Source organism: Neoarius graeffei, chromosome 23 (genome assembly GCF_027579695.1).
Source record: "Neoarius graeffei isolate fNeoGra1 chromosome 23, fNeoGra1.pri, whole genome shotgun sequence".
In the NCBI taxonomy this organism is placed as follows: Eukaryota; Metazoa; Chordata; class Actinopteri; order Siluriformes; family Ariidae; genus Neoarius; species Neoarius graeffei.
In genome coordinates this window covers 20405498-20418121 of record NC_083591.1, presented here as the reverse complement: position 1 = coordinate 20418121, position 12624 = coordinate 20405498, and the positions used below count along the sequence as shown (strand labels likewise).

The following is a 12624-nucleotide window of genomic DNA, read 5'->3' as shown; positions in this document are numbered from 1 at the left end:
GATTCCAAAAAAGTTGGGACAAAGTACAAATTGTAAATAAAAATGGAATGCAATGATGTGGAAGTTTCAAAATTCCATATTTTATTCAGAATAGAACATAGATGACATATCAAATGTTTAAACCGAGAAAATGTATCATTTAAAGAGAAAAATTAGGTGATTTTAAATTTCATGACAACAGCACATCTCAAAAAAGTTGGGACAAGACCATGTTTACCACTGTGAGACATCCCCTTTTCTCTTTACAACAGTCTGTAAACGTCTGGGGACTGAGGAGACAAGTTGCTCAAGTTTAGGGATAGGAATGTTAACCCATTCTTGTCTAATGTAGGATTCTAGTTACTCAACTGTCTTAGGTCTTTTTTGTCGTATCTTTCGTTTTATGATGTGCCAAATGTTTTCTATGGGTGAAAGAGCTGGACTGCAGGCTGGCCAGTTCAGTACCCGGACCCTTCTTCTACGCAGCCATGATGCTATAATTGATGCAGTATGTGGTTTGGCATTGTCATGTTGGAAAATGCAAGGTCTTCCCTGAAAGAGACGTCGTCTAGATGGGAGCATATGTTGCTCTAGAACCTGGATATACCTTTCAGCATTGATGGTGTCTTTCCAGATGTGTAAGCTGCCCATGCCACACGCACTAATGCAACCCCATACCATCAGAGATGCAGGCTTCTGAACTGAGCGCTGATAACAACTTGGGTCGTCCTTCTCCTCTTTAGTCCGAATGACATGGCGTCCCTGATTTCCATAAAGAACTTCAAATTTTGATTCGTCTGACCACAGAACAGTTTTCCACTTTGCCACAGTCCATTTTAAATGACCCTTGACCCAGAGAAGACGTCTGCGCTTCTGGATCATGTTTAGATACGGCTTCTTCTTTGAACGATAGAGTTTTAGCTGGCAACGGCAGATGGCACGGTGAATTGTGTTCACAGATAATGTTCTCTGGAAATATTCCTGAGCCCATTTTGTGATTTCCAATACAGAAGCATGCCTGTATGTGATGCAGTGCCGTCTAAGGGCCCGAAGATCACAGGCACCCAGTATGGTTTTCTGGCCTTGACCCTTACGTACAGAGATTCTTCCAGATTCTCTGAATCTTTTGATGATATTATGCACTGTAGATGATATGTTCAAACTCTTTGCAATTTTACACTGTCGAACTCCTTTCTGATATTGCTCCACTATTTGTCGGCGCAGAATTAGGGGGATTGGTGATCCTCTTCCCATCTTTACTTCTGAGAGCCGCTGCCACTCCAAGATGCTCTTTTTATACCCAGTCATGTTAATGACCTATTGCCAACTGAACTAATGAGTTGCAATGTGGTCCTCCAGCTGTTCCTTTTTTGTACCTTTAACTTTTCCAGCCTCTTATTGCCCCTGTCCCAACTTTGAGATGTGTTGCTGTCATGAAATTTCAAATGAGCCAATATTTGGCATGAAATTTCAAAATGTCTCACTTTTGACATTTGATATGTTGTCTATGTTCTATTGTGAATACAATATCAGTTTTTGAGATTTGTAAATTATTGCATTCCGTTTTTATTTACAATTTGTACTTTGTCCCAACTTTTTTGGAATCGGGATTGTATTTGATTAAAAGGTGTCTGGGCCACAAACAATGTCCACATCACCATCGGGTTGTTGTTTACATGTGTCATGTTACATGAACTTGGTCAGGGCTCTCTGCAGGTCTTAATTGAAGCACTTCAAATTAAGGGTTAGCGGGCTGCTAAAGTTCACAGGCACTTCACAAGCAAGACTTGGTGCAATATTAGCCAACATTAGCACAATTTGATATGATTTAATAATGTCTTTGTGATCTTAATGAACACCAGTTGTGGTCAGTATCGAGTCGGATTGTTATTTACATGCCACACAAATTTAGAAAACAGTCATATTCGTATGTTGTCGTTTTTACACAGTGAATACGAACTGCTGTTAACTGATTCATTTTACGAGTATAATCTAACGTTACATTCCTCAAGGACCATTTGCTACCTTGCTAGCTAGCAGCCGGTCACTGCACTGCAACCGCACTTGCTAATTGACAGGGTAGCCAAACGGCTTGCTGTTTTTGCGACCACACCCCCAGAGCGAATATTCATGAGCGAATTTTGCATGGTGTTTCGCCCAGTGGAAACCTACAGTAGCCATTTGTGTACCGTGCACGGAGTGTAATTTTTTTTTCTTCAATCAGAAATATTGGCAGGGACACATCAGCCGTTGTTTGATATTGGTAGGGACACATCAATACCCAATTCTACGCCTATGGTCTGTACAATGGAGCAACATGATGTTGTCTTTTCCCCATTCAGTGGATACCCTGGCTGGATAACTGTTGCATGCTGGGAGGCCCCGCCTCTGACAGAGAGCCACGTGAGACGACAGAAAACAGCGCGGTGTTTTACTCAGGCAATGGGTCAAGCTAATACTCTGGCGACTTCCCTATGTCAAATGTATAGCATGTAAATGCCAAAATCGCGGTAAAAAAATTACCAAGTTAATTTTCATTTATCATACGATAAGTCGGTATATCGGGGCAGCGCAGTGGTGTAGTGGTTAGTGCTGTCGCCTCACAGCAAGAAGGTCCGGGTTCGAGCCCCGTGGCCGGCGAGGGCCTTTCTGTGTGAAGTTTGCATGTTCTCCCCGTGTCCGCATGGGTTTCCTCCGGGTGCTCCGGTTTCCCCCACAGTCCAAAGACATGCAGTTTAGGTTAACTGGTGACTCTAAATTGATCGTAGGTGTGAATGTGAGTGTGAATGGTTGTCTGTGTCTATGTGTCAGCCCTGTGATGACCTGGCGACTTGTCCAGGGTGTACCCCACCTTTCGCCCGTAGTCAGCTGGGATAGGCTCCAACTTGCCTGCGACCCTGTAGAACAGGATAAAGCAGCTAGAGATAATGAGATGAGATGTCGGTATATCGAATATATCGCAACAGGCCTAGCTTTGGTCTTTTAATATGTGCAACAAGATGCATCTCTTATCAGTCTGTTGCTGCAAGTGCAGTTTTCTTTCCAGCCATCTTTTGGTGCAGTGGCATCACAGCAAGTGACACTAAAACCGAACAAGCTGATAAAGCAGGTTGACTTTGTGCTGAGGACTGCTCTGGAGCCCCTACTGTTGGTTGCTTAGAAAAGGATATTGCACAAACTCATCTCATCTCATTATCTCTAGCCGCTTTATCCTTCTACAGGGTCGCAGGCAAGCTGGAGCCTATCCCAGCTGACTACGGGCGAAAGGCGGGGTACACCCTGGACAAGTCGCCAGGTCATCACAGGGCTGACACATAGACACAGACAACCATTCACACTCACATTCACACCTACGGTCAATTTAGAGTCACCAGTTAACCTAACCTGCATGTCTTTGGACTGTGGGGGAAACCAGAGCACCCGGAGGAAACCCACGCGGACACGGGGAGAACATGCAAACTCCACACAGAAAGGCCCTTGCCGGCCCCGGGGCTCGAACCCAGGACCTTCTTGCTGTGAGGCGACAGCGCTAACCACTACACCACCGTGCCGCCATATTGCACAAACTGCTCAACATAATGGACAACACTTCACATCCCCTTCACAACCTACTGGTCAGACAGCAGAGTGTTTTCAGTTGGAGGCCCCTTCAATTCTGCTATAACAAAGACCACTACAAGTCATCATTCCTGCCCACTGCAATAGTAATATTTGTGCCAGGTGAAGAAACTTATCCTTGAGTGGCAATGCACATTCTACATTTAATTTGCACAGTTAGAGCTACACCTTAATTTTTATTCACTTATATTTTATCTAGTAGTATAGTAGTTGGTATAGGATATTTGTTGGCATTTGTAAATGCGTTTGTTTTTACCTACCTCACTGCCTGTTTTCTGCAAGTTGTGTGTTTTTGTCATTTAACTGAATTTGCTCCTGCAACACTGCAATTTCCCTTCAATCCAGCCATTCATCATTCAATTCAAGGAGTTTAACAAAACAAAAAAACTACTACATTAACCATTTAGGAATTACAGCCATTTTTACATAGTCCCTTTATTTTCACACCTTGATGGCTTCAATTTAAATATATTCACAGAGGCAAAATAATGAAAATTGTGTCACTGTCCAAATACTTATGGAACCAGCTACATACTGCCATCAAAACCATTTCACTTGTCATCTCAGAGATTGCTAACTTGCCATGCAGAGTCTATACTCATGTTTGCATCATACAACTGCAAAGAATTCTTGAAATTTGAGTCCAACATTTGCTGTCTCCACTACTTATATGCTGGATTCCTAATTAATATAAACGTCCGCAGAAAGTGGTGAACATTAAACTTGACCTCAATATACGTTGTGTTTAAAAAATATATATATATAAAAACCACCATTGTAACTGCAGTGAGCAATAGCAGAGCAGCATACAACTGCAAACCTCACACAGAAATAAAGAAACTATAGTACCAACAATAAGCAGCAGAATCATTGAACACAACACCAATATTTCACAACCATAAACGTATTTAAGTTGTTTTAAGATTGTAGTTTCCTTTATGTGTTACTCACATTGAGGCCCTGAGTAAAAAATGCTTTGTTGCAGACTGGAGGGAGGGATGTAACCAGAACCATACTAAGGAAACGGGCGACAGGAACCACCTCTTGCAGCTGGAATGCCTGGGACACCTCAGGCTGGGACTGATAGATCTACGTGAAAAAAAGATAGTTAAATACAGTCAGTCATGCAGCACAGTTATCATATAATTTAAATCTCTGTCATACAGCTGAGAACTTACTTTCTTGAGCAGCGCAATGCTGTCCAACCAGGTTCCTTTCATGCGTGGGGTGAAACAGAGTCGCGTTTCAATAAAGTAACGGTGCAGAAGATCAGGGTTGCACTTCAAAATGTTGACAAGCAGCTCAGCCACTTTTTCATCTTCGATGGCCTGCTTAAGGTTCACCACAAACTGTAACAAGACAATATTCCCAACTCTGGAAAAACAAAAAGGGGGTTGCGGCTTTCAGAAAGGGAAAGATACATTTAACTGCAATGACAAACTGCCAAACTACGGTGATGGCAAGGGTTCCGGAAAAAGGAACAGGCTGTGAACTGGGTGGCAGTACATTCTAAACCAAGTTTAAAATCTAACTTACGGCAGAAAACAGAATTTGCTTCAGAGTTTTATAAAAACCTGTCTCCCAATCTGTAAGGCCAATAAGTAGTTACAGCAAGTTTTCCAACCATCATAGTGACAAAGAAAGTTCCCCATGTTTAATCACATTTACACAGAGCCAAATTTGTTCCAACATTATTATTTTTATTATTATTATTAATAATAATAAAAAACAACCAGTTGCCAGGCAAAACAAAACTCGCCCGGTAGGACTTATGATGAATATCAAGGGTACATGTGGCTACAGCTTATAAATAAAATTGTTTTCTGATACCATGTCTATACAGTAAATATAGCATATATGTTTACTCTATGAGGCAGTAGCCACAAAAATGAAGCATAATCAAAAAATGAACAAAAAAACCCCCCCACAGAAGTAAAATATACCAAGTGTCTGTACTTTATATATTATTCAACCTCCGAACTGAGGCTGACATACACACGCTGTAGCCATGACCGAAACTTATTTCCCGGAAATGGCCCGGCGCTAGAGCTCAGTGGAATGCACTTTCCCTTTGTAATAAGCATAAACATGTCTGAAAGCGATTTCTTTAGTCTAGTGAATTGTCTTAGAAGCATTATTTAATACTAATGAGAACATTTTGTTTCACAAGTGTAAAGACTCTAAATATCTGCCAAAAAGCTTTTAAACCCCCCCCCATTATAAAACTTTTGACTTTTCAGAAGGACCAAAAAAAAAAGATAAAATAAAATATTAATTTTCTTAAAATAAACACCACTTGCTTGATCTTGAAATCAGTAGCCTTGGCAAACAACGATGTGAATTTCGTTTGTCTCATCTGCTGATTATCTTCCAATACTATCAAGTTATAATGAGGTTTCTCTTATTTAGTTTCTGGTTCTGATTAGTTTCAAAGTTCATTACGAAATAGAATGGCTAATCTAACTTGATCAGGATAAGTGCTGATTGGTTACAAACACTGTGTCCTAAATCACTCTCATTCACTATGCCCTACTCACTATATAAGAAATTACTTTATAGAGGACTATATAGTAAGCTTATTGATTAAATGATAAAACTTCTTTGCCGTGTTTTTTTTTCCTTCTTTGCTGTGGCACTACCTTTTGTGATGATACTTCGAGTGAACTACAGGGTATAATAATGCTCACTATACATTCAGACAGCACTACAAAATGGCGACCTGACTATATAGTCCACTATGTAGTGAGTAGGGAGTTATTTGGGACACAGGAACTTTCGCAACTGTTACACTGATTCTTACATTCTTAAAAACTCATTCTTGTGTACTATTGTAATACTTATGCACATGCACAGTGTGCTATTGGTACACTCAGTCTTACATTCTTACAACATGATAACGTGAGATCAACTGTTCATATCGCAAGATCACGATTTACCATTCTGGTGATGCACATGCACAGTGCATCACCATTCTGGGGATCTGCATGTGCAGTGTGCAATTGTTACACTCATGAGTGTATGAGGTAGTAGCCACAAAAACCTTGACTGGATGACCCCCAAAATGCTGGGGGTTCTATTTGAGACCAATACCCATCTATCCTGAAAGTTTCATGAAGACTGAGCCAGCAGTTTTCCTGTAATATCGTTAACAAAAAAATAATAAGCACCCACCCGAAAACAATACCTCGCCCCCTGGTGGACTCAGTGCCGGATGAGGTAGTAATAATAATTTATTATTTATATAGCCCTGACACAAGATGCAGCTCAAAATGCTTTAACATCCTGGCAAGCGCAAACAAGACAAGAAGTTTTTTTTAAAAAAAAAAAGAACGATAATTATAAAATAAGTAATAAGTAGACCACACAGTAAAAAGCAAAAACACACAATCCAAGGGACATAAAACAGGGATTTTTTTTTTTTAAAAAGGGGAAAAAAAAATCTCATCTCATTCTCATTATCTCTAGCTGCTTTATCCTGCTCTACAGGGTCGCAGGCAAGCTGGAGCCTATCCCAATGACACAATCAATGTAAGAGGGTGCCAAACCATTAGGAACTTTGTATACAGTAGATGGACTTTAAACCCAATTCTAAGAGATGCAGCAAGCCAATGCAGCATAGCAAAAGTGGACATACTTTAGCAATATTTCTTATTGCAGAGGTCCCCACATGCAAAGCACATGGAGTGACGGTCCATGCTTAAGAGAATATGGCAAATGCATCAACTTGGTTTTCGATGGCTTTTGCGACTAAATGACATCTATCCGTACAAATAACATAGGTGTACCACCACAGCGTACCCGATCATAAGTGCAAGGCAATTTCTCAAACACTTGACCACTGTACAATGAAATTAGTAACTTTATTTAGATTAGATGGCTTTTTACCCAGTGCTAATTTTCAGTTAGTTTCATCTCATCTCATTATCTCTAGCCGCTTTATCCTGTTCTACAGGGTCGCAGGCAAGCTGGAGCCTATCCCAGCTGACTACGGGCGAAAGGCGGGGTACACCCTGGACAAGTCGACAGGTCATCACAGGGCTGACACATAGACAACCATTCACACCTACGGTCAATTTAGAGGCACCAGGAAACCCACGCGGACACGAGGAGAACATGCAAACTCCGTACAGAAAGGCCCTCGTCGGCCACAGGGCTCAAACCCAGACCTTCTTTCTGTGAGGCGACAGCGTTAACCACTACACCACCGTGCCGCCCCTTTTTAGTTAGTTTTTTTTTTTAAATGCAAGCTTATTTACCAACACATTTTACTGAGAATATTCATGATAGTTTCTCATAAAACTAGTTAAAAACGGTTTTATTAATCCACTAGCTTGTTGGACAATTGTAACAACAATTGTAACAACAGACATCCCTGTTACTTGTGTACCTTTTCCAGCCAGCCTTTTTGACAATGACCTTCTGTGGCTTACCCTCCTTGTGGAGGGTGTCGATGATCTTGACAACTGTCAAGTCAGCAGTCTGCCCCATGATTGTGGCTGTGTGTACTGAACTAGACTAATGGCCCTTTTCCACTACCCTTTTTCAGCTCGCTTCAGCTCACTTCAGCCCGACACGGCTCGTGTTTCGACTACCAAAAACCAGCACGACTCAGCTCGTTTCAGCCCTGCTTAGCCCCTAAAACTCGCACCGTTTTGGAGTGGGGCTGAAGCGAGCCAAACCGTGCCGAGTGAGGTTGGGGGCGTGAGCAGACACTCCCCTGTGCACTGATTGGTGAGGAGGAGTGTCCTCACATGCCCACACACGCCCCGCGAGCACGCTGGGATCTGTAAACACCGCAAACCCGGAAGAAGAAGAATTACGAATTACGAGAATTTCTGAAGCCTTATGCGCCTCGCCTCATCTATACGCTCTTGCCAGTATCTGTTGGCGTTGTCGGTGACAACAAGCCACAGCATCAAGACCAGCAACACTAACGACTCCATGTCCTCCATGTTTATTGTTTACTATTCGGGTCGTGAGACTACCGCTTAAAAGATCACTGAATCAGTGACATACAGAGCATCGTGGACGAGTTCGCGGAGCGCAAGGCTCGTCGTATGCCCTTCAAATAATGCGCGCAGTAGGCTATTGATGTTTTATTATGAGCCATGTACAGTATGTCACCTAATGTTTTTTTGTTTCTGAGTTACATGTTCGTTTGAAGGACTTAATGTACAAAATAACATGCACCCCGTAGTGTTGAAATTGGTAAACACAGTGCATTCAGTGAGGTTTGCACCGCCCTCCTTTTATTTCTGACTCTTCCTGTCACCGTTGCAGCCTCTGAGCGCTCATTCGTATGCCCTTCAAATAATGTGCGCAGTATAGGCTATTGATGTTTTATTATGAGCCATGTACAGTATCCTAATGTTTTTTGTTTCTGAGTTACATGTTCGTTTGAAGGATTTGATGTACTAAATAACATAGTTGCACCCGGTAGTGTTGAAATTGGTAAACACCGCAGTTGCGGACATTTTGTAGCCTAAAATGATGTTATGATAAGCTTTAATAAAGGGCCCGGTCATTTGCCCCGCCCCCGGCCCGGCTCTGACTTGTTCCGCCACTGTCACTGATGTCACTGTTTGCGCTGCTTAACGACATCACGTGACGTCCACCCACTTTCGCTAACTCCACCCAATGTGTCCACCCACTTCCAGCCAGCACGGTTCAGCGCGGTTGTAGTCGAAATGCAACTCCAACAGCCCCGCTCAGCTCGACTCAGCTCGACTCCGCACAGCACGGCTCAGCCGCGTTTGTAGTGGAAAAGCGGCATAAGAGATACATGGTATTTATACTGTTTTACTCAAATTCTAAGCAAAATATTTAAACACTGAGATACTGGACATTTTAAGACGAGTTATAATCCATAATCAAAAATGCTTGAACTATTTAATTTTACGTGTAATGACTACAGAATACATGAAAAAAAGTTTCCCATTTTTAATTAACTTTAAAAAATAAAAGTAAAACCCCCTAACCTCACAAAATTCTAATTTGAGATGCACTAGTATACACTCATTTTAACTGGGAAACACTCCACGCCAATTTTTCATACAAACTACATCTGGGACATTGAGTAACATTTTCTAATATCCTCACTAGTGAGGATACCAATGAATTGTGTTGATTAACTTGGAGTTTTTTTTGTTTGTTTGTTTGTGAACGTGTCTATATAATAAAGAAAATTAGATGCTGACTTGAGAAGATAAAGGTCATATCTTCATGTTGAAAAACTCATTTTTCATACGAAATACATCCCGGACCTGAGTAACATTTAAATAATGAATTAAATAATTGGCTGGCTTTGAGCAGTCTATCAGATATATTCCATTCAGCTAGTATGATATTGAACAGGTTGGACGAGTTCAATATCATGCTAGCTAAATGGAATATATCTGATAGACCGTGAAAAAAAGCCAGCGAATATTATTACTTACACACACACACACACACTTCATATCAGCATTCTCAAAGGTCACCACTAGCTTACCCACAACTCAGTGATATTAACACAACAGTCCAGTCAGCTTCCAGCCAGAGTAGCAGTAGCGTTAGTAAAGGTTGACGCTAGCTTATCCGCAACTCGATTCTGTTAGTGCAGCAGTCCAGGTAGCATCCAGCCGGCATAGCAGTAGCATTAGCGAAGGCAGACACCAGCTTACCTGCGACTCGGTGCTGTTAGCACAGCAGTTCAGTTACCTTCTAGCTGGTGTAAAGTTAGCACAGGCCAATGCTAGCACAGTCAAGCTGAATATTATTTTCCCTGTATAATTTACTTACTTTTAAAAATCAACAACTACATAACGGCGTGACCTGGCAGCCAAAATTCTCTCAAAAGCTTCCGCTTTTAATGAAGCAAACCTCGCAGCCATGTTTGTTTACAAACTGTCACTCACTAGCGCGGACATTTTGCAGCTTCGACACGTCTCTTTTCCAGTTTTTCGATGTTTGTTCATATATTTTTCTCTTGTAAATGTGCATGAAGAATTTATAATAAGTTTTAGTAGCCTTTTGGGTGTTCAGCACATCTTTAGTTTCAGTTTATTTATTTAGGGGCAGCATGGTGGTGTAGATGTTAGCACGGTCGCCTCACAGCAAGGTGGTTCTGGGTTCGAGCCCAGTGGCCAATGGGGGCCTTTCTGTGTGGAATTTCCACGTTCTCCCAGCGTCTGCATGGGTTTCCCCCAGGTGCTCCGGTTTCCCCCATAGTTCAAAGACATGCAGTTAGGTTAACATGGGGTGGCCTTGGGCTGAAGTGCCCTTGAGCAAGGCACCTAACCCCCAATTGCTCCCTAGGCACTGTAGCATAGCTGCCCACTGTTCTGGGTGTGTGTGTGTGTGTGTGTGTGTGTGTGTGTGTGTGTGTGTGTGTGTGTGTGTGTGCATTGCTCGCGCGTGTGCACGTTCACTGCTTCAGATGGGTTAAATGCAAAGGATGAATTTCACTGTGCATGTGACAAAGCCCCACAGTTATGGAACAGCCTTCCAAGTAATGTTCAGGAATCAGACACAGTCTCAGCATTTAAGTCTAGGCTGAAAACATATCTGTTTAGTCAAGCCTTTTGTTAATGGTGTTTATGAGGTAAAGGTGTAGATCTAGAGGGTCCTCAGACAGAGTGTTTTGGTAAACTGGGATGTATGGATGCTGTCAGTCCCCACTCGCTTGCTCACTCGAGTTTGTTGACGGTGTAGTGGCTGGCTGCTTTATGTCCCGGGGCTCCTTCATGCCTGTGTTACCTTCTGGCTCTCTCCTTTTAGTTATGCTGTCATAGTTAGTTGCCGGAGTCCCTGCTTGTACTCGGTGCAATATGTATACTGCTCCTACTTATTCAGGTGACATTGGGCATACCTAACAACCTGTGTTTTCTTTCCCTCCCCTCCCCCACCCCAAATCTGTCCCTCTGAGTTACATGGAGTCAACAGGAAATCTTTTGGTGGAGACCTCGACTGGCTATCGTAGCCTGTAGGGAATCGGCCGTCAGACTTTCAGTCGCATGTCCCAGACCCGGTGAAATGTAACTGAATTGTCTTGGCCAGCCCTAAGGGTCCCATCTGCATCTCATCAGTGCTGAGGAGTGTGCTCCCATCACCCAATCAAGCATCCAGCCAGAGCAGGTCATGGTATATTTTTTACCATATTAACATGCCATTGTTGTGTGTTATGCCTGATGTAAAGACTCTCATCTCTGCGAGCCTACCACACAGATTTAATACTTGTCATTTTTAGGGCATACCTAACAACATGTGTTTTCTTTCTCTCTCTCTTTCCCCCCCAATCTGTCCCTCTGAGTTACATGTTGGTCCTGGGATTGAGATGCTGGCCTCTTCTGCCCCTCGGACCTGCTTGATCCATCCTGGTGCCCTGTGTCTGGTCGGAGTTTTATTGCACCGCTCCTGTGAAGGACGGCCCCATGAGGACAGTTGAGGGTTATACCTGGAGGATGCTCTGGACTCTTACAGTAATGCTTTTATGGCTGAGGACTACAGTTGTCTTGCTAACTTTAGGACTGCAGTTATCATGAACAGTTTTGCACTCAAGTTTCCATCAATGAAGAGTTATAACATCAACGAAACTGTCCTCATGTTAAAACTGTTAATATTATAGTCAGGCTGTCTGTTGTTGCCCAAATGAGGATGGGTTCCCTTTTGAGTCTGGTTCCTCTCGAGGTTTCTTCCTCATGTCGTCTGAGGGAGTTTTTCCTTGCCACCGTCGCCACAGGCTTGCTCATTGCGGATAGATTAGGGATAAATTAGCTCATGTTTTAAGTCGTTCAAATTCTGTAAAGCTGCTTTGCGACAATGTTTATTGTTAAAAGCGCTATACAAATAAACTTGACTTGACAAATAAAGGCTTCTTCTAGTGCTTAAACCTAGCACTGGATTAGCCTTATCTTCTCTCTTTCCCAGCTGACAAAGAAATGATTCTGCGCATGTGCAGCAGAAAAGATGTCATTGTATTTTCGCATGAGCTCCGACGTGCTGTCTTGACAGCGTGCAATATTAACAATATTGCACGCTAATTCTCCA

At 42.4% G+C, this 12624-nt stretch overlaps 1 protein-coding gene across 4 annotated transcripts in view; it reads right to left on the bottom strand.

Moving 5' to 3' along the window:
* Positions 1-12624, bottom strand: part of urb1 (URB1 ribosome biogenesis homolog) — a 430640-nt gene that overhangs the window by 305755 nt on the left and 112261 nt on the right. For all 4 annotated transcript variants that reach the window (XM_060905914.1, XM_060905916.1, XM_060905915.1 and 1 more), the window contains exons 9-10: positions 4776-4971; positions 4549-4686 (exon numbers count right to left, since the gene is read on the bottom strand). In XM_060905914.1, coding sequence (XP_060761897.1) covers positions 4549-4686; positions 4776-4971 — 334 coding nt within the window. The remainder of the gene's footprint in view (positions 1-4548; positions 4687-4775; positions 4972-12624) is intronic.